The following is a 20,973-nucleotide window of genomic DNA, read 5'->3' as shown; positions in this document are numbered from 1 at the left end:
AAATTTTGAATAGGGCCTACTTGATTTTTAATGTATGTTTTAGCCTGATCAAAAAAGGGCTCTTTGACGTTCTGAGCTAAAAAAATGACATTCTCTAAGCACTTTTTGTAATCATCAACAGAATAGGGAACTAAATGACTGGTGCGAGCGCGAAGCGCGAGCTGAAAAAAGAGAGATTTATACCCCAAAACGAAAAAACTCTATTCATGCTTTGTAAATTATGAAAACTGAGCAATCCAGTACCTTCCTACAATCCATTGTTGAGCGCGAAGCGCGAACAGAAAGATATTCTGATCTGAAACTGGATAATTTAAGCAAGTGTTAAATAATGAACCATCTGCGTAAAGCATTCTCAATACATTTTTTCATCATAAATATCAATAATGCTGAAAATATTTTATACTGAGATATGAAAAAAGGGTCAATTAATGCATTATGTCAAGCATTGTGTATAAAATTGTAAAGTGGATTGGGATTGCATTTAATAAATGATGCGACCAATCATTTTGACCTTGGACATTCTAAGAACAATGAAAATGAAAAATCTTCCTCTTCCTATAAGCGCGAGATGAAACTTGCCGATATTCCATTCTGAAAAAGGGACATTTTTATTATTAGCCCTATAGTTGATACGTTTTGACAATCAGACCTGAAAAGGGATATTTTTTCAACTTTATGGAATACATGAAGAGGATAGGTACTTGACAAATAAAATAAAAATGCAAGCGCACAGCGCGAGATTAAAATGTTGATATCAAGACCATAAAACGGACATTTCACAGAGAATTTCTTTCAAATTAATCTGTAAATCAAACTAAACAATGAGATCGATGGATCGATATCCGTATTGAAATATGTTTTTTTTACAGTATATTGACGTTCAAAGCTATATATTTTAATCTCTAATCAGCCTATTGAGCAAGATGTATATTATCGAACAGGCAATGCGAGCGCAAAGGGCTAGCGAAAATTTTCAGTGACATGAAATACTAAAAAAAAAATTTTCAAGTCTTCCCCTCATGTTATTTATTCACTTGTCTTCCTCCTCTCATTATTTGTCTTTTCTTTTTCTCCTCTCTTTTCTTTTTTTTTCATTTCCCCCCTTTTTTTTTTTTTGCTCTGCCAATAGGAGGGGGCCCCAGCACCCCCCCCCCTGGATCCGCCTATGGTCGATGATCGTGCTTAGTGAAAGAAGATAAAAAGTAGAGCAAAGAAGCCTGGTCCATGGTGAGAGAGATAAATTTTAAGATTGATTTTGAAATTTACAACCAAAGTTCCAGTCCTCCTCTGTGGAGTATGAGGGTCTCATCAGACCATTTGTAGAAGGCCGGCCATGATCAGGGGCTCAGACACACCCACACCACACCCCTTCTTCCCAGGTCCGTCCTCTGACATAACAGCTACAGCGCCAGCTACCGTTGATTAGCGACGCATTGGGGAACTTCATAACGTTTATAGCTACCGTCCAAAAAGGCGCTGTAACTCCCGAAAAATGGCAGATGTAAGCGGAAAAAAGGGCAGGATTGCCATTGTCGGAGGAGGATTGGTAAGCAACGAAGTCATGGCTATTGTTGAAAGATTGTCGACGAGCAAAGTGATTTAGTGTCGTTTGTGCAAGTGCAATGATTGTTCATATTTTCCGTCTCACTCTCAGACTCAGTCAGCAGACCTCGCATGTTGTGAGTGGACTCGGCCAGGCCACTGCTCGCTGTATGGTAGTGGATCGTATTACCGAACACTTTTCATGAATTTGATCACATCAATCACATTATTCCAATAAACTTCACCAAAAGTTCACCATAAATACACAAATACCTACAAAATATAAATATGCAGAAATTTTGCCGAAATTGTTTTTCATTTTTACGACATCAGCTTCCAATCGGACCCCTCTTCACAAATGAAATATTTTGGTCACTTTCTTGAAAACAAGTATTACCGAACGTGTGTTTTCTGTGGGAAAACAACAAAGTCACTGATGAGCTATTTTGACCATATTTTATTGTTTTGAGGATATAAAGACTTCGAAATTGTGTTTTTGATAATTTTTCATCATTTTTCTATTTAAGCTCCCTTTGGAAGGAAGTTGCAAAGGTTTGACTTTGAGCGTATTTGATTATTTTTTCTGACGCATATGCGCGCGTTCGGTAATACAAGGCCGGTCGGTAATACAAACACTCACTATACTACTACTAGTTCCAGGGCCTAGGCATGCCATAGGGAGCTTCGCCTGATCTGAGTTTAAGTGCAGGCTCAGCGGTTCGGTGGCTAGCCTTTTGCGCTTGATTAACATTGGGTTCATTTTGTTCGACATGGCCGCGAACAGGGCTTTGAAAATAGCGTTCATATTTTTAGATTACGGCATGCCAGATGGAATTATGTCATGATCAGTACTTAAGACGTGCCATACTGCTGAGCCTGTCTTATGATGATTGACTGGTCTGTGCAGATTTAGATCTTAAGTCAGATGGAGATCTATGATGACGTTCATCATGGACATAGGGTCTAACGTTAGTTGTCTTGATCATTGTGAAAATGATGTTAGTGATGTTGGTCAGATCATATTAGCGATTATGTAAATGGTGAAGGTGATGATGGTGAAATATTGGTGATGATGTCTGTTAGACTTAGAGGCTGAAAATGGTGTTGAAATTGAAAGTGACATGATGCTTTTATCTAATAGACATTTTGCGATTGCCGATTAGCAATTGTGAATTGTAGAGAAAGTAAAAGAAAAAAATTACTGCAATGGCTATCAAGGTTTTAAATTCTTTGGTAGAAAAACAATTTATCATAGTTGGCCTAAATGATATAGACCCCAGATTTGTTAAGATAATAATAGCAGTCAGGAAATGTGGTTTAAATGGGAAGTCCTCCCTAAAGATATATTGAAAAAAAAGCAGGAAAAAAAATACTGGTGAAGATTTGAGGAAAGTCCATTAAAGATACAGTGTATAGAAAGTTATTAGAATTTTAAGTTCTAGATTTATGATGTCATATACCCGGTTCTAGCAGCTGCCCCATTATGGAATATGAAATGCATGAATTTCCAATTTTTAATGGTTGTTGATGAGTTTTTTATAAGTTGTGTATTGATATACTGAAGGTACAGTACTTGTTGCACACATGTACAAATCCAAACCATTTTCAATTTTCTGAGAAAATAACAGTTCATTAATTTTTTTTACCATACCATTTGTACATGTAGGACAGCTGCACGCATATGACATCACAAATCCAATGATTAAAATTCTAATAACTATTTTATTCTTTGATGGATTTTCCTCAAACCTTTTTTTCTTCAATTCTGAGCTCATTCGGCCCAAAGGGCCAGATGAGCTTATGCCGTGGTGTGCCGTCTGTCATCCGTCTTGTCCTCTGTCCACAATTTCAAAATGCTTCTTTGCCATTTCAATTCTGTTTGCTTTATATGATAGCACTTGGTGGGGTCTGTGGGGAATCCAAAACTTCTACACAGAATTTTGAAACTCATTAAATATGCTAATTCACAAAAAAATGCTTCGTTATTTGTTGACCGATTTTGATTTGTTTTTCTTCCATCTGGTAGAGCTTCATGAGGTTTTCACCAAACTTGTACACAGAATTTTGAAATTTTGAGCAGAAAATTATTTATGCTAATTTATGCAAAATTCATAAATCACAAAATGAGAAAAAGCCTCTACTTTATTTGTTGACCGAATTTCAAAATGCTTCTTCTTCATCATTTCAAGTCTGATTTCAATTCTGTTTGCTTAATATGATAGCATTAGATGGGGATTCAAAACTTCTACACATAAATTTGGAACTCATTAAATATGATAATTTATGTGCATTTTCAATATTCACAAAAACTGCTAGAACTTCTTTAATTGTTGACAAATTTTGATTTTATTTTTGCTTCCTTCTGGTAAAGCTTCATGAGGCTCACAAACTTCTACATAAAATTTTGAAATTTTGAGTAGAAAAAATATTTATGCTAACTTATGCAAAATTCATTCATAAATCGCAGAAAATGCCTCTTCTGCTTCTTTGTTGACCAATTTTGACTTTTTATTCTTCCATCTTTTAGAGCTACATGAGGGTTCCCAAATTTCCACACAGAATTTCGAATTTTGACTAGAAAATTATTTATGCTAATTGATGCAGAATTTATTCATAAATTACAAAAAATGCTTTTCTCCTTCATTTGTTGATCAATTTCACTTTTATGATAGCTCAAGGTGGGGATACAAAATTTCAACACAGGATTTTGAAACTCATTAAATCTTATGCATATTTTCAAAACTGACAAAAAAAAATATATACTTATTTGTTGACTGATTTTGATTTTTTTTTGTTCCATCTGAGAGCTACATGAGGTTCACCACTTCTACACAGAATTTAAATATTTTGACTAGAAAATTATTTATGCTAATTCATACAAAATTTATTCAGAAATCACAAAAAATGCTTCTATGTAATTTCTTCATCAATTTTTAATTCTGTTTCACACCAATTTAATTTACTACAGTGTCAACTGGGGTGAAATTTAAGATTATACTAAATTTTATTGCGAAATGCCGGATAAGGTCCACATCATTGATGTGTTAGTTCCTTGTCAAGGTTGCAACCAGATTCTCGGGACCGGCCCTGGGCCACCGATTTTTAGATGTTAGAGCAGGGGTCTAAAATAAATATCAATAAATTGGGTGACACTTATTTTTTCCTAGTGTAACTAAATAGTTTAAGAATTCATATTGTTTCGATTTTTCTGAAATGATATGGTGTACTACTCATTCCATTATTAGAAGCAAAATCTTCCACTATCAAGAAAGATAATCAATTCCCTTTAGATGGGCAGCAAACCGACCAATACTGTAGTTTCACATTGATAGCTACATGTAGTCTTTAAATGGCCAGATTTTATAAGTTAGGGACTGCTGGTTCGTAGTTGTTAAATTAAAAGCTGACAAGAATTGTTATAGCAAAAATATCTTTGTGATACCGTACCATCAACCAATGTTTTTCTTTCCTGGTAACTGCAATTGTAGGTTGGAGCCATGCAGGCCTGTTACATGGGACAAAGGGGCTATACAGTGGATCTCTTTGAGTCTAGAGAAGGTAATATTTCAAACTGTAAATGTTAATAAAGCATTTGCTATTTATAATTCATGATAATTAGTAATCCATACCAACTTATAGCATGTATTTGTGTTGAAAAAAAATGTGATTTTTGTTTTGTCTTTATGTACATCAATAGCCATAAACAGGATGTAATTTACAATCATTTGAATTAAGGATGTAATTTGACATTTATTTGTTTAGTAATTGACCAGCCATGCATTTAAATCAAGAACAGAAAAGTAGACGTTTTTGTCACACTTGAATTGTGTGCAAAGAGTAAGCACGAAGAGCTGAGTATTAAATGGAAAGACACTGAAAATTAAGAAATTTGTGTACTATACATGTTCATGTGACAAGCCAACCCGAAACCAAGATAATGAAGAATAAGTCGCCATGGAAGGTTCTCTGTATAGTAAAAATAGGAATTTGATCTTCAAAAAGCTAAAAAAATAAAAAATAGGATGAGCTCATTTGAAATTGTACTTGTTTTTGTACTGTCTGAATTTTAAGTTGTAAAACTGAATAGAAAACAAGATAAAAGAGTTTTCTTTGACACAAGGAGTTGCAGATTGCTGGAAGTTTCATTGAGATTGCCCAGTGTGCACATCTCATGCTTGAGTGAACACTGAACTCCAAACATTGTTTTCTCCTTATTTTGTGACGCAGCGTCACCTAGCTGCTCCTGCATGCAATCAAGTATTTGTGTAGGCTATTTTTAATCCAATTTTGGCAAGTTATTGGGATGTGCTTTCTCAAACTCATGAAAGATCTTTAAAATTATTTTTGGCAACTTGTTGGTTTTGTGGTTGCTAGTCACACGTGATGTTTGAACTCCTTATTCTGGTCAATTTTGTATGCTTGACAGACATCCGTCAGGCAGAGCATGTTGCCGGCCGTAGCATCAACCTTGCACTTTCCGTGAGAGGGCGCTCTGCTTTACGACACATAGGATTAGAAGAGGAGGTAGGATGTTCACTGATTCTGATTCTTACCTGACAAACTTGAATTGTCATTAAAAAATTATTAAAATTTGAAGTCGAGCAAATCAGCATAAAGTGTTTTCCTATTATCATATAGCTTGATCTTGAAAAGATCTAAATTGTGAAATTATGAAAATCATTTGGATATTGTTTTTGATCTGCATAGATATGTAATTTTAAAGTTACTTTATTTTTTTCCTTTTTGTCTCCAATCTTTCATCAGTCAGATATTAAAAACTTATTAAAAAAAGAGAAGAATGTTACCTATTTGAATGATAGCATTTGAAAATGTCTGTGTAAGCCACCTTAGCCAAGTAATAAGAGACCCTCTATACATCTTTCGAAGATTTAAGTTTAAGAAATGAAAATAAAATGATAAAAAAGATTCAAAAAGAGTAATTGGCAATATGCCAGGTCTGATTTTGAAATTTGATCTTGTAAGGGAATGAAACAAGGTTTTGGATACTGTATGAGATAAAACATGATTGATTTTAATGAGGAAATTTATCAGATAGATTACCGTATAACATGATATTGATAAGCCTATCATTGAGTTGATTTGATACCTTTTTTGCTACTCTCTCTAGGTGGTCAAATCTGGAATACCCATGCATGCACGTCTTATTCATGATGTTGATGGAAAGAAGAGCACTCAGCCATATGGAAAAAAAGGAGAGGTAAAATAGTTTCTTGACTCTAAAAGTGTTCTTATCAGATTATCTAGACTTTGAACTTTTTCAAGAATGCAATTAAACTTAATATATATTTTGACAAATTTTGAATTATTTGAACTGTGGATGTATTCATTCATAAGCATTATATGGGTTTCACAGTCCCATTCCTAATGATTTCAAGTTCATTGTTGATCTTTTGGCCTTGGGGTTTGGTCAATTTTTACACCAGCACAGCACCGAATTTAAATTGAAACTGCCAAACTGGTCGTTGGATCAATGTAACTGGGTGTTTGGAGCTAGGGAAAGCAATCTAATTTGTGCTTCCAATACCAACACCAGTGCTTGAACACATTAGGTTTGTGCTAGGTAAGGCAACGTAATTTGTGTTTCCAATACCAACACCAATGCTGACCATATTTGGTGTCAGTGCTAGGGAAGGCAATCAAATTTGTGCTTTATACACCAATACCAACATTGAACATGTTAGTTGTGGTGCTAGGGAAGGCAATATAATTAGTGCATGCAACACCAATAATTGACACTGAACACATTAGGTGTTGGTGCTGGAGAAAGCAATCTAATTGTATTTCTAACCCCAACACTGAGCACATTACATATTGGTGCTAGGGAAGGTCACTTCCATTGTCCAATGCTTACACTACATACATTGGGTGTTGGTGTTCTAAGGAAATTAGTTTAATTTGTGCCTCTGACCCAAAACCATGACCAACACTGAACTTAAAATCACCCACTTTCTTCCATGATTCAGTCTTTCAATCAAATCTGCACTTTATCATAAGGTATTTACCCTGAATATTTAAATCAACATATGTCTGTATTAATCTGATAAGCAGATACATATCCTCCAATTCTCACTTTAGATCACATGTATTTATTCAGTTATCTTTGACCTATGGATGTTTGATCAGGGGATTGTTTCATGATGCAACTAACTAGTGATTTTCCTTGCCTAGTTTTTTCTTAGCCAATCAGATAGAAGGATTTTAGTAGCTTATAACCATTTCTCATTGACCGACTTTATTATGAAATGCGTTCTGACTCCTCACATACTCTTATCTCATTCAACTCTGCTTTTATCACGTGTGTTTCATGGTAGCAAATTGTCATGTGAATGTTTGAAAAATTGAGCCCACTTTCATTAAAATGGTCTTTGAAATGGTGATTTTGAAATCATTCATTGAAAACTGTTTTCATCATGTATATATGTAATGCCATGATTTAGGCCATTAAATTATTCAAAAGGGGATCTAAAGTAGTGAATAATTGTCTGGTATTGGTAATGACAAACAGGTGCATCATACAGTATCTCGTAATACAATGTATAACAGTGGATGAATGACAGTCTTTGTATAGACCCTTTGTGAAACTGTTATGTAAATGTATGTATTTACTTTCATTCCCAGATCATATTTTATTGAAATTTTCATTATTAAAGCTTTTCTGTTAATAAGTATAACTTGGTTTCCTATATTTATAATAGGATTATTTTTTTACTTATAGTAATTTCACGTTCTGTGTTCATCTTCTCCCATTAATTTCATGAAAGGCTATTCTCTCGGTCGACAGGAGGAAACTCAATGAACTTCTACTATCAGGTGAGCAATATATAGTTATACTTTGATAATTGATATCATAGAAAATTATTCATTCAAAGAGACTCTGAAAGAATACTGGACTTTTTATTTCCAATCCGGTTCTTTGGGAGAGAGGAGGGGGTGAATGTTGTTCTTCATATGAAAGTTTCCATTGTTTAACTTCAAACATAAGTTTCAGTCACTGCGTTCACTATGTCATTTAGAAAGTCCTGTACATTTAAACTTGGCCAAGATTATTACGAGTTGTGAGTTAAAAAAAATACACAAAGTGCTTATCTATCTATTTAACCTTGCTGGACATTAGAAATGTTATGTAGTATCTGATGCAGGTTTCCTTTTCTAATGGGGTGTTGCAAGAAATTTGCGATCAATCGCAAGTTGCAATTGCAAATTAAAGATTGATTGCTAATCTGCTCCTTGAAACAAGAAGTTTTAATCTGGTTTGCTACAGCTAACATTGATCAATCAGTTGTAAAATTGCAACAGAATATTTGCAATTGATTGCAAATATTTTCTTGCAACACCCCCTTAGTCTCCTAACATTTTTTTTTTCAAACTCCTTTTATTTTTGTGGGTTTTTTTCTAGCTGCTGAGAAGGTTGATTCAGTCACCCTGCATTTCTATCACAAGTTAACTCACCTGGATTTAGACAATGGAACCCTTTTCTTCACAGAGTGAGTAAACAAATGATTCAGTTCATTTTATTTTTCCAGTTTAGCTTCAGTTTTACAATTTTTCGATATTTACTCAACTTTTGTAGTCTCTAGGCATTCATATAAGTGCAGTGACTTATTACTTTGAATTTTTCTGTGTTTGCAATCAATTTTGCAAGTGGTTTATTACATACAAAATAATATTTTTATATTTTTTTTTACTTTTGTTTCTCCACTCTTCCCTTGCTTTGAGCCATGTTTATCTGAGAACACTTCTTACTTTGACATAAACTTGGTAAAAGTCAATGGCAATTCTGAAATATTTTTAAAAGAATTATCTGTCTGTCTGTTTTTAGATAATGACCTGAATGATTTTGAGTTTTAAACATATGTATCATATTCCCTCACTGCAGTAAGAATGATAAGAAGGTGGAGGCACATGCAGATCTGATCTTTGGTTGCGATGGGGCTTATTCCTGCGTGAGACGGCAGCTGATGAGAAAGACGTTGGTAGATTACAGTCAAGAATATATTCCTCATGGCTACATGGAACTCTGTGTACCCCCTAAACCAGGAACTAATGGAGAGGTAGGTAGTGACCTTGGTAGATTACAGTCAAGAATATATTCCTCATGGCTACATGGAACTCTGTGTACCCCCTAAACCAGGAACTAACGGAGAGGTAGGTAGCGACCTTGGTAGATTACAGTCAAGAATACATTCCTCATGGCTACATGGAACTCTGTGTACCACCTAAACCAGGAACTAATGGAGAGGTAGGTAGCAACCTTGGTAGATTACAGTCAAGAATACATTCCTCATGGCTACATGGATCTCTGTGTACCACCTAAACCAGGAACTAATGGAGAGGTAGGTAGCGACCTTGGTAGATTACAGTCAAGAATACATTCCTCATGGCTACATGGAACTCTGTGTACCACCTAAACCAGGAACTAATGGAGAGGTAGGTAGCAACCTTGGTAGATTACAGTCAAGAATACATTCCTCATGGCTACATGGAACTCTGTGTACCACCTAAACCAGGAACTAATGGAGAGGTAGGTAGCGACCTTGGTAGATTACAGTCAAGAATACATTCCTCATGGCTACATGGAACTCTGTGTACAACCGAAACCAGGAACTAACGGAGAGGTAGGTAGCAACCTTGGTAGATTACAGTCAAGAATACATTCCTCATGGCTACATGGAACTCTGTGTACCACCTAAACCAGGAACTAACGGAGAGGTAGGTAGCGACCTTGGTAGATTACAGTCAAGAATACATTCCTCATGGCTACATGGAACTCTGTGTACCACCTAAACCAGGAACTAATGGAGAGGTAGGTAGTGACCTTGGTAGATTATAGTCAAGAATACATTCCTCATGGCTACATGGAACTCTGTGTACCACCTAAACCAGGAACTAACGGAGAGGTAGGTAGCGACCTTGGTAGATTACAGTCAAGAATACATTCCTCATGGCTACATGGAACTCTGTGTACCACCTAAACCAGGAACTAATGGAGAGGTAGGTAGTGACCTTGGTAGATTATAGTCAAGAATACATTCCTCATGGCTACATGGATCTCTGTGTACCACCTAAACCAGGAACTAACGGAGAGGTAGGTAGCAACCTTGGTAGATTACAGTCAAGAATTCATTCCTCATGGCTACATGGATCTCTGTGTACCCCTAAACCAGGAACTAACGGGGAGGTAGGTAGCAACCTTGGTAGATTACAGTCAAGAATACATTCCTCATGGCTACATGGAACTCTGTGTACCACCTAAACCAGGAACTAACAGAGAGGTAGGTAGCGACCTTGGTAGATTACAGTCAAGAATACATTCCTCATGGCTACATGGAACTCTGTGTACCACCAACACCAAAAACTGATGGAATTAGAAGTTCTTTCATATTTGCAATTCATCACAAACTGTGACCATGAGAAGCAGGGTTCTGGGGGTGAGCACCCTCAAGATTTTCATGCTGGTGCTGTGTGTGTTATTTTTCATAGGCAGCACCCCCTGGAATTCTGGTAGGATTGGTAAAATGGATGAATATGACCAAAGGACCTACATTTTGAAGTGAAACCCTTTTTTTTCATTGCTTGTTGCCAAATTTCTCAGGATCATGATGACCTTCATTTTGTAGAGAAACACACTTTTTTGGGGGGGTCAAAATTCTTAGGACCAAAATGGCATTAATTCTGTATTGAATTTGAAACACTTTTTTTTGCTTGTCAAATTTGCATCAGCACTTGAAAAAAAAATTGATCGCAAGGCCCATGCACAAATCTAAAAAAAAAAGGAAGAAGTATAAATGTTATGGGGCATGTTCTAATATGGTGTTTTAGCAGTATATTTAGTGATTTTCTTTTAACCCAGTTTATTTGTTGTTCTTTATCTTGATCGCTTGTTTTATGAAATTTGTTTTTCATTAAAAAAATACCATTAAAATGGTACAATAACACAATTTTGCAGTTCGTTAGCATGTAAATTATTACAGATGTTAGTTTAGATGAATAGTAAATGTCTGAAGTTGCTAAAATTACATACATTTTCTTTTGATGAAATTGTACGTATTGATTTCACTTCAGATTTTTTCATTAAACTGAACAATGTACCGTACTGAAAGTTTGAGAGTAGAGGAAAAAGTGTGCAACTACAGATTAAAATGATTCTTTCTCTGAAATGAAAATGGTTGATTTTTGTTCCTTTTTGGAATTGAAGGGATTATCAGGGTTGGCAATTTTTCGGGAAAATTTGACATTTCTCGCCCTGGTGGGAAATATTGGAACGAAATTTTAAGTGCTGGGAAGTACTTAAGATGATGTATAGGAGGTACAGGAAATTCTAGAATTTGCTTGAGAAACACCATGGGCAATACCTGAAAATATTTAGGAAGTGTATTTCCCAGCATTTCCAATGATTTTCCCCATTTCCCTCAAAAATTACTGAGGCGGCGTTTACTGGTGTTTACCTATATTTACCCCCAGTATTTTCCACTCGGGCTGACTATGCTGAGTCTGCAAACTTACAGAGATTTTATTTGTAAGATTAATTTATGTGTTTCTATCATACACAGCATAATATGGAACTCAACTACCTTCACATATGGCCCAGGAATGAATTCATGATGATTGCCTTGCCTAATCTGGACGGCTCCTTCACGTTGACTCTCTTCATGCCTTTCGTTGAGTTTGAGGGCATCAAGAAACAAGGGGAAGAAGGTGTATTGGCATTCTTCAACAAGTACTACCCAGACGCCATCGAGAAGATAGGTGTGCAGAACCTGAAAGATACATTCAACAGCAGCACATCGCTTCCATTGGTTTCTGTTAAGGTGAGTTCCATTTTGGACTTGTGATTTCAAGTGAAGCATTGTTGAGGGTTTATGATGAGAACTTGAGAGGCTGATTTAAAAGCCTGGCTAAAGCTTTGATAAATGGTCACTAAATATGAATTATATTAGTTGATTATGATAATAATTATAACTCATTTGTAAGGTGCTTAAATTAATACAGGTGTTTCTAAGTGCTCAATTTTCTGCCTATCAACTATAGATTACTGGGGGAAATAAAATATAAAAAACGAATCGAAACTAAGATGTGCACCTCCATATAGACCTACCCACAACTGATAGACGGAGTGGAAATATCTAGACATGAAAAAGATGGGTCTTAAGCAATGTCTTAAATTGATTACAATATTACATTCCAACCATGCATAAGTGTCCCTCTCTATCCCTCTCTATCTCTTGAACGTGTACATGAATAGTATTGATTTCTCCATCTGTCTCTGTAGTGTTCCCCTTACCACTATCAAGATAAAGCTGTTATAATGGGAGATGCTGCACATGCCATGGTACCCTTCTATGGACAAGGAATGAATTGTGTGAGTAAAATGTAACCTGCGTACAAAGATCACTCAAGGGGGTCAAGATTAAAGGTCTTAACCCTATCTTACCTGGGCTATATCAGAGGGACATATACGGGGGGTCAATTTGACCCCACCCCCAGGTCTTGGGTGATGATTGTGCGATCGCCGCGAAAATTTGCACGCGCATAGAGTCGGACATAAACTACAAGCCTGTCTAATAAATTTTTTTAAAAATTAATGGTTTATTTTTTTTATTATGCAAATAAGCATATGAAATTTGCCCTAATTTTGTTTTTGTTGGATGTTTGCCTTAAACTCACTTTATATAGCAAGTAGCATGCTCATTTTTGGTGAGCATATAAATATTTCCTTTCTAACTAAATCTACCAAAAATTGCTGAAAAATGATTAATTTCCTATGTATCTTAATGTCTTTTTATTCTTATGTATTTCCTTGTTTTCAAACCTTTGTTTTTTGTTTTTTTTCGATGATTTTTGTCAGAGACCCTTTTCCGATCATAAATAACATAAAATAAGTCCATCTTAACCAAAAAATTAAAACTAATCATTTATGATTCTTGGTTGAAAAACACAATTTGCATTGACTTTGTATACATAATCACGTTTTTGAGCAATTTTGGGACCGTCATGCGCTTACAAAATATTGTGTAATTTTGGAACCGCGTACCCAGGTGTCGCAAATTTGGTCTCAAAAGATGCGCAAGACTTGAAAGTAAAGAGTCAATGAGCGGTGCGGTAAAAAAAATTAGCGTGGCGGCGTAGCGGTAAAATTTGTCGAGGGGGGGGTCAAGGGTTAATGGATAGTTTCTCTAGTACAAGTTCCAATGAGGAATGTAATTGAAGAAAAACAGATTGCCCAGCCTGTAATAAGTATGAGGTCTTAATGGTTTGCTACAGCAGGTTTGCACTGTGCAATTTGTTGCGATTTAATTTTAATTGAAAAAAATAATATCATTTGATTTGAACATTCCAACCAATAAAATATTAGTGGTCAGAGATAAGAATAGTGATAGGACTACTTAAATTGAAATTTAGTCGAGTTCAAGCCTCCCTGTAGGAATTAAAGCAAATCCAGTTCAAAATCCTAATGACATCATCATCGGCTGCGACTTGAAGCCATTTTGGACTTTACTCAGACCATTGTGCTTGCTGCAAAGCAAAATTATGATTTTTTTTAATTATTCCTAACATTGTGCCAAACTTCAAATAAAGTAATTATTCTTCTGGGAACTTTTATATTCAATGCAAAAGTGATTTATTAAGAAATCACACTGTATCTGATTTCATATTGTGCACTGGGCTATACAAACTACCCAAAAATTTTTTAGGGTATTAAGATTAAAAATTTAGGGTTGAGAAAAGGAGAGGTCATGACAACAGTCTTGAGGAAGTTGTTGTGACTCAGATCATGTTTGCCAACCTTGTGGAACACTCACACAAGAAAATATAGGCAAAATGAAAATACTCTGGCCATGTTGTTGTAATCATAGTAATTTTTTTATAGAATTCCTGTATTTAATGCAAAGCGCATGTTCAAATAGAGACATGTTTGTTGTAAAAATGCTATATAAATAATTTTTGTTTGATGTAAAGTGTTCAACTTTTTTTTATAGAAGTGTGGAGTCTTTGGGTGGCATTTCTTATTTGTACTGTTTGCAAATTTTGTTTTGAAGTCTTATCTTGATTTCATCTATTTTTTGGTCATTTCAGGGTTTTGAAGATTGCTTAGTATTCAATGAAATCATGGATCAACATAATGGTGACTTTGGTAAGTTTCACAAAAGATAAAGACCTGGGAGTGTTTCACAAAGATTTAGACATGATTTAGAGTGACACTTAACTGCCTAGTTGCGTGCAGTATATAAGGAATGACCGCATAGGTCAGAACATGCTAAGAAGATGCGCACTACAGCATAAAAGTATACTACATACTGCTACATATCATATACGTGCCAGCCTTTTATAAGTGCCTCCCAGGCCCCCCCTAAGATCTCGGCCGTCAACCGCGCGATAGTGCCGAAAATTGGCACGCGGGTTGCCTGGGACATATTCTACAAGATTGTATAGAAATTTATTTCATGCAAATCGCTATTAAGTGATTATGCTAATTTATGCGTAATTAGTATGCGAGATCATACTTTTTCCTCTAACTCCCTAAATAAAGCTCCAAATGTACTAATTTTTGGTATAGAAACTCTTTGTGGTGTCCTTAGCAAGTGTACATGAAAAAAATTGTGATATCAAATCATTTTCTTATGTATTATATTGTTTTTTGCAATTTCTTATGTATTTCTTTGTTTTTGGACCTTTTGTTTTTCATTGTTTTTTTAATGAAATTTGTTGGGGACTCTTCTGTGATCATAAAAAGCATAAAATTGATACATTTAGACTAGCAAAACTAAAAATAATCATACATTTATGAATTTTGGTTGGAAACACAATTTGCATTGACTTTGTACACAAAATCACGTTTTTGAGCAATTTTCGGTCTGACATGCACTTACATAATGTTGCGTAATTTCGGAACCACGTACCCGGGTGACGCAAAATTGGTCTCAAAAGTTGCGCAAGACTTGAAAGTAAAAAGTCAGCGAGCAGCCCGGTCAAAAAATTTCGCACGGTGAAAATATCATGCGATTCGTTGAGGGGGGGGCCTCCGAGGCCCCCCCGGCCTAGATAAGGTTAAATCTTTGTGAAACACCCCCCGGTTTTGATAAGCGATCTTTATTTTTGTATGTAAAAATGATATATCATAAGCAGAATTATGTAGTGAATGAATTTTAGAAAAATTAGATTCAATCTCAAAAAGTTTACAGTAGATACATGTAATACCACATACGAATATAAATTGTACAAGTATAATTTTTCCCTGATTTTTGTCTCACGTGCATAGCAGAGCGAGACTATAGGCGCCTCTTTTCCGACAGCAGCGGCAACGTCAACATCAAATCTTAACCTAAGGTTAAGTTTTTGAAATGACATCATAACTTAGAAAGTATATGGACCTAGGTTATGAAACTTGGCCATAAGGTTAATCAAGTATTACTGAACATCCTGCCTGAGTTTCATGTCACATGACCAAGGTCAAAGGTCATTTAAGGTCAATGAACTTAGACCATGTTGGGGGAATCAACATCAAAATCTTAACCTAAGGTTAAGTTTTTAAAATGTCATAACTTAGAAAATATATGGACCTAGTTCATGAAACTTGGACATAAGGTTAATCAAGTATCACTGAACATCCTGCATGAGTTTCACGTCACATGACCAAGGTCAAAGGTCATTTAGGGTCAATTAACTTTGGCCGTAGTGGGGGTATCTGTTGAATTACCATCATAACTTTGAAGGTTTATAGATCTCACTCATGAAACTTGGACATAAGAGTAATCAAGTATCACTAAACATCCTATGCGAGTTTCAGGTCACATGATCAAGGTCAAAGGTCATGTAAGGTCAATGAACTTTGGCCATATTGGGGGTATTTGTTGAGTCACCATCTTACATGTATCTCTGAAAGTGTATTGGTCTAGTTCATAAAACGTGGACAGGAGAGTACCGGTAACCAAGTATCACTGAACATCTTGTGCAATTTATATTAGTTGTCAAAGTCAGCACTGCTGCTGTATTGAATCGCGTGATGCAGGTGAGACCGCCAGAGGCATTCCACTTGTTATCAGTTTTTACTCATTAAGGAATCCCACTTGTTATTTCTATTTCCTGTTACAGCAAAAGTTCTTCCCCATTTCTCAACGTTCCGTAGCCCAGATGCACAGGCAATGTGTGACCTTGCGATGTATAACTATGTTGAGGTAAGTGTGCGTAGTAACAAGGTTAGAGTGAACAATGACAATCATTCTTTGATCCAGGTTAGTTAATAGAATAACTCGAAGATTCCAGTCTTCAGGATTTTTGCCAAATTTCAGGCCTGGATGATTTCCTACATGCATTTAATTTTTTTTCAGGGTTTATTTGGAAAGCTCATACATGTATGAGTTGGTCAAATCAACTGGCATCCCTGATACTGGTATCTATTGAAATGTGTGCATATACCTCCCGCAAAAATGGTGGAGACATCACGGCATAATGACTTTTATGCATTTGGTCTAAAGGCGCATTTTTGAAAAAACACAAGATGGTGTCATAATGATTTCATTAATAACGTCAAATAATATCTTGAGCTTTTCTGCGCAATTCTGGACAAACTATTTTCATCTGACATATGAAAGAATGTGAAAAGTCTGTTTCTTTATCATTCATTATTATGCTGCATATTCCATTGTCTTTGTACTAAAAAAATGTTGCTGAGCGTTTTTTTTTTTTTTGTTTTGCTGAGCTTTTTGTGCCGTATGTGAACAAGCCTTCATAAATTTCTTTATTTCTTGTCTCACAAGATGAGGGCGTTGGTGAACTCTCGCTGGTTCCTCTTCCGCAAGAAAGTGGACAGATTACTGAACTGGCTTCTTCCTTCCAAGTACATTCCTCTTTATTCCATGGTTACCTTTAGCCGAATCAGATACCACGTTGTCATTAACAAGTGGAAGAAGCAGGATAAGGTAGTTATTTATAGATTTTATTCATGTTTATTTATTTGAATAATAATAAAGAATATCAACAAATCTGTTGATTCTTTTATGTATTCATTCATTCATTCATTTATTCATTCGTTCGTTCATTCGTCCGTTTGTCATTTTTTCGTTGATTCGTCTGTCCATCCATCAATTCATCCATTCAATCACCAGTCCGTTCATTCATCTTCATCCATTCAATCATCCATCAAGTGTCAAATATTGAATTTTCACAATCACTTTAGAGAAGTCCATGCTTTTTCCTCATATGAATTTTATGTTTGATTATGTTAATTGTGAATATTTCGAATGTAATATGTAGCGCTTTGAGCAATGATTCATTATAAAGTGCAAATTAGAAATACTTATTATTATAATCCATTCATTCAATCATATAAAATGCATATGTATCAAATTCCGTTGTAATTCATAGCAACTTTTTTCCGGGATATGTAGTTGTACATACAGTCCACCTATTAATCTTGATACCAATTTTCCTTTTCTTTCCCAGGTCGTAAACAATGGGTTGATCTTGCTGGGTTTATCATCACTGGGCATGCTTGTATGGCTTGCCTCCAGAGGGCAGCAGATAAAGTACACCAGATTAACAGAAATGCTCACCAGAAGGATACATGATTTCTTCTAATGTTATTCAGAGTGTGTAGATAATCTCTATGGCCTGTATTCTGAAGTCAGGTTTAATCTAAACTGTGGTCTGAAGTTGTGGTTTAACTATGGAAAGCCAATTGTGACATAAATCTCTAACAGTAGAGGCTGCTGGCATCAGCTCATTTGACTCTCAGATAATTTTTAACTGTCTGGGAAGATTAAGTAAGATAATTGTGTTCACCACTGAAGAATTAAGAAAGAGCACAGTAAACATAAGAAACATACCATGTGAACAAAGTTTGGCTTCCCATAATTTTAGCACAGAGTTAGACCACTGCCAAAGTTAAACCCAAGTTCAGAATAAAGGCCTGTGTAAACAGTGCTATATCCAGTGCCCTCTACCTTCTACTGGTATGTATATATATATTCTACCTCTGAGGCCCTGTAATATGAAGCTTAGTGATTGATCGTAAGGCCGATTTCTAAGATTGATTTAATTGACTATTGTGCATGATCAAAAGTAACAATTTTCCGCGTGATCGATTACTAAGCTTTATGTTACAGGGCTCTGGACTATTGCTCTCCTGTGGTTCCATAGGATTAATGCCTTGACAACATCCATTCAATCCAAATGCATGCTTTGGCAAAGCATACATATAGGATGATAAAAGGTTTTCTCCATGTTTCGGCCAATCAAAATGATAAGTTTGGAAAGTGTTTTTGTCAGAATATAGGCCTATGTAAACAGGTTGCATCGACATCCGTTTCAAAACACCTTTTCAATAATTTACATCGTAATTGTTAAATAACAACTTTTTAGTATTGATTCTCATATTGATTTCATTGAAAATGGATTTGCTAAATATGTTTACTACCTCATGTAGGATTATGACATCATTGGCATTTGTATTCATTCATTGCAGTCATGCCTTACTTTGGCACAAATCAAAATTTACATCACTGCAAAGAATACCTACTGATCATCCAAGCGTTAACACATACCACATAAATATTGTATCAACTTTATTTGATACTCTTCCAGCCATATATAATGATTATGAGTTCATGACATATTTTTTCATTAAAATGGGGATTTGTGAGGCGTCATTATTTTTTTTCTCACATGGTATGTAGAGATTTGACTTAAATTTTACTGATTAATGCCTACGGTATTTTGCATATTCTGGTCTATAATGTGGAATTGAGATGTTATTGAGGCATTTATGGAAGATCAAGTTATTCAAAGTCTATTTTCCCTTTGACTTGCATTATATATCTTTAAATCACCTGTATATAATGATATGATACACTATTGCCTATGAAGTGCTTTTATACAGTGCAAATGAAAAAAAAGTATATTTTTGTAAAAATTTATCTACTGTGTATTCTGGTTTGTTTTTCTCTGAATATTCCCTGATTACTTGATAGCGCCGATTTATTCTGCTTGAGAATATAGAGCTCTTTTGCCTTGCCTAGCAGTATTATGTATGAAATGTTAGTCATTTTCGATTTTCAAATGAAAACTTTCCTGTCCATAATTTCACGTATTTGATTTGTTTTTAATGCACTGTAGTAGATTTATCATGCCTCCCTCGTCAATTGATTGAATGAAATGTGAGAAGACAGACGGAGAGAAGACGAACATTTGACCTCTTTATCATATATGTAGCTCCTGTCCAATTCAAATTACTACATGCATATCACAGAATCGTGATATCCTTATAGGATATGTGTGCATAGGAATTGCATGTGCTGGTAAAGGAAATGGCCTCCTGTGTGCTTTTAATAATGGCTTTATAATTATAGTGTAAAGTGTTTTCATTATCACTCAGTACTTTGATTTTTCCAATTAGATCATGCCATGATGTGATTTTTTTTTCATTTTGGTTTTAGTTCTTGATTTACTCTGAAACTTTGATTTTTGTTGGTACCAAGATGATGCAGCTAGTTTTTTTCTCATTTTGGATTTGTTTCTTGATAAATATATTTGCTGCGAGAAATATATTGTGTGCTTCAGACAATTAGAATTAAGTAGGGTTTTTTAATAACCCTTTTCATTATTTTTTCTCACTTTTAATTTTTTTTGTGTGTGTACTAGGAAGTAATGAGGTGGATATCACGCTACTACTGTTAATGATTTTCTTTAAAGCAATAATTTCATACCGACAAAGATATTTTTTATGCAGTATCTGGGATTTACCCGTTCATGTTTGAAAATCAATTAGAAAATTAACCCGATCATGTTGAAATTGTATTTGATGTACCTACACATAACTGTGATTCAGAGGTTTATTGTCAGGAGATCAATGTGCCTATTCAGTTCAATTTTTTTGTACGCACTGGGAAATTGGGAGATATTACTTTGTGTTTCTAATTTCATATATTTTTCTTTAAAGAAATAAATTTATTTGATGCTGACAAATATCAGCAATATCAGACATTTTCAGTGCCTTTGCCCACAGTAGGTCATTGCTGGAGGCATTGCGTTTTTGGGTTCTTGCGATAACTAAACAACCTTTTGATGGATTAATAATAATAATAGCTGGATTTATAAAGTGCATTTTGCCTGAGGATACAAGGCACTGCTATTATTACCCTGGGTACCCATTCACCTCACCTGGGTCGAGTGCAGCACTGTGTGGATAAACTTCTTGCTGAAGGAAAACACGCCATGGCTGGGATTCGAACCCACGACTCCGTTTCAAAGGCTAGAGGCGAGGATTGACCTCAAACTTGGTTCAAGTAATAGTCTGCAGGGACAGACCCATGGTTTTAGCAATTTGCATAGTGCACAGTGCAGAGTCGGAAACAGAGAGACTAAATTCACTATGGGTGTGTTTATGCTTCAATTGCGAGGACAGAATCGGCGATT

General features: G+C 35.4%; 1 protein-coding gene across 2 annotated transcripts; it reads left to right on the top strand.

Moving 5' to 3' along the window:
- Nucleotides 1-1,430: 1,430 nt before the first annotated feature.
- Nucleotides 1,431-19,908, top strand: LOC121422404 (kynurenine 3-monooxygenase-like). 2 transcript variants are annotated; one of them, XM_041617419.1, is made up of 14 exons: nucleotides 1,431-1,546; nucleotides 5,031-5,100; nucleotides 5,969-6,066; nucleotides 6,671-6,760; nucleotides 8,325-8,373; nucleotides 8,960-9,047; nucleotides 9,440-9,536; nucleotides 9,631-9,708; nucleotides 12,114-12,371; nucleotides 12,833-12,922; nucleotides 14,638-14,695; nucleotides 16,654-16,736; nucleotides 17,319-17,480; nucleotides 18,004-19,908. In XM_041617419.1, exons 1-14 carry the CDS (start codon nucleotides 1,493-1,495, stop codon nucleotides 18,136-18,138), a joined length of 1,410 nt encoding a protein of 469 aa, XP_041473353.1. In that variant the 5' UTR covers nucleotides 1,431-1,492; the 3' UTR covers nucleotides 18,139-19,908. The 2 variants fall into 2 exon arrangements, with proteins under 2 accessions (XP_041473353.1, XP_041473352.1); XM_041617418.1 differs by lacking the exon at nucleotides 9,631-9,708 and having other exon boundaries at nucleotides 9,440-9,614.
- The last annotated feature ends 1,065 nt before the right edge of the window (nucleotides 19,909-20,973 follow it).

This window comes from Lytechinus variegatus, chromosome 10 (genome assembly GCF_018143015.1).
Source record: "Lytechinus variegatus isolate NC3 chromosome 10, Lvar_3.0, whole genome shotgun sequence".
Taxonomy (NCBI): Eukaryota; Metazoa; Echinodermata; class Echinoidea; order Temnopleuroida; family Toxopneustidae; genus Lytechinus; species Lytechinus variegatus.
Note: the sequence above shows the minus strand (reverse complement) of the source record. Positions and strands in the feature narration are given on the sequence as shown.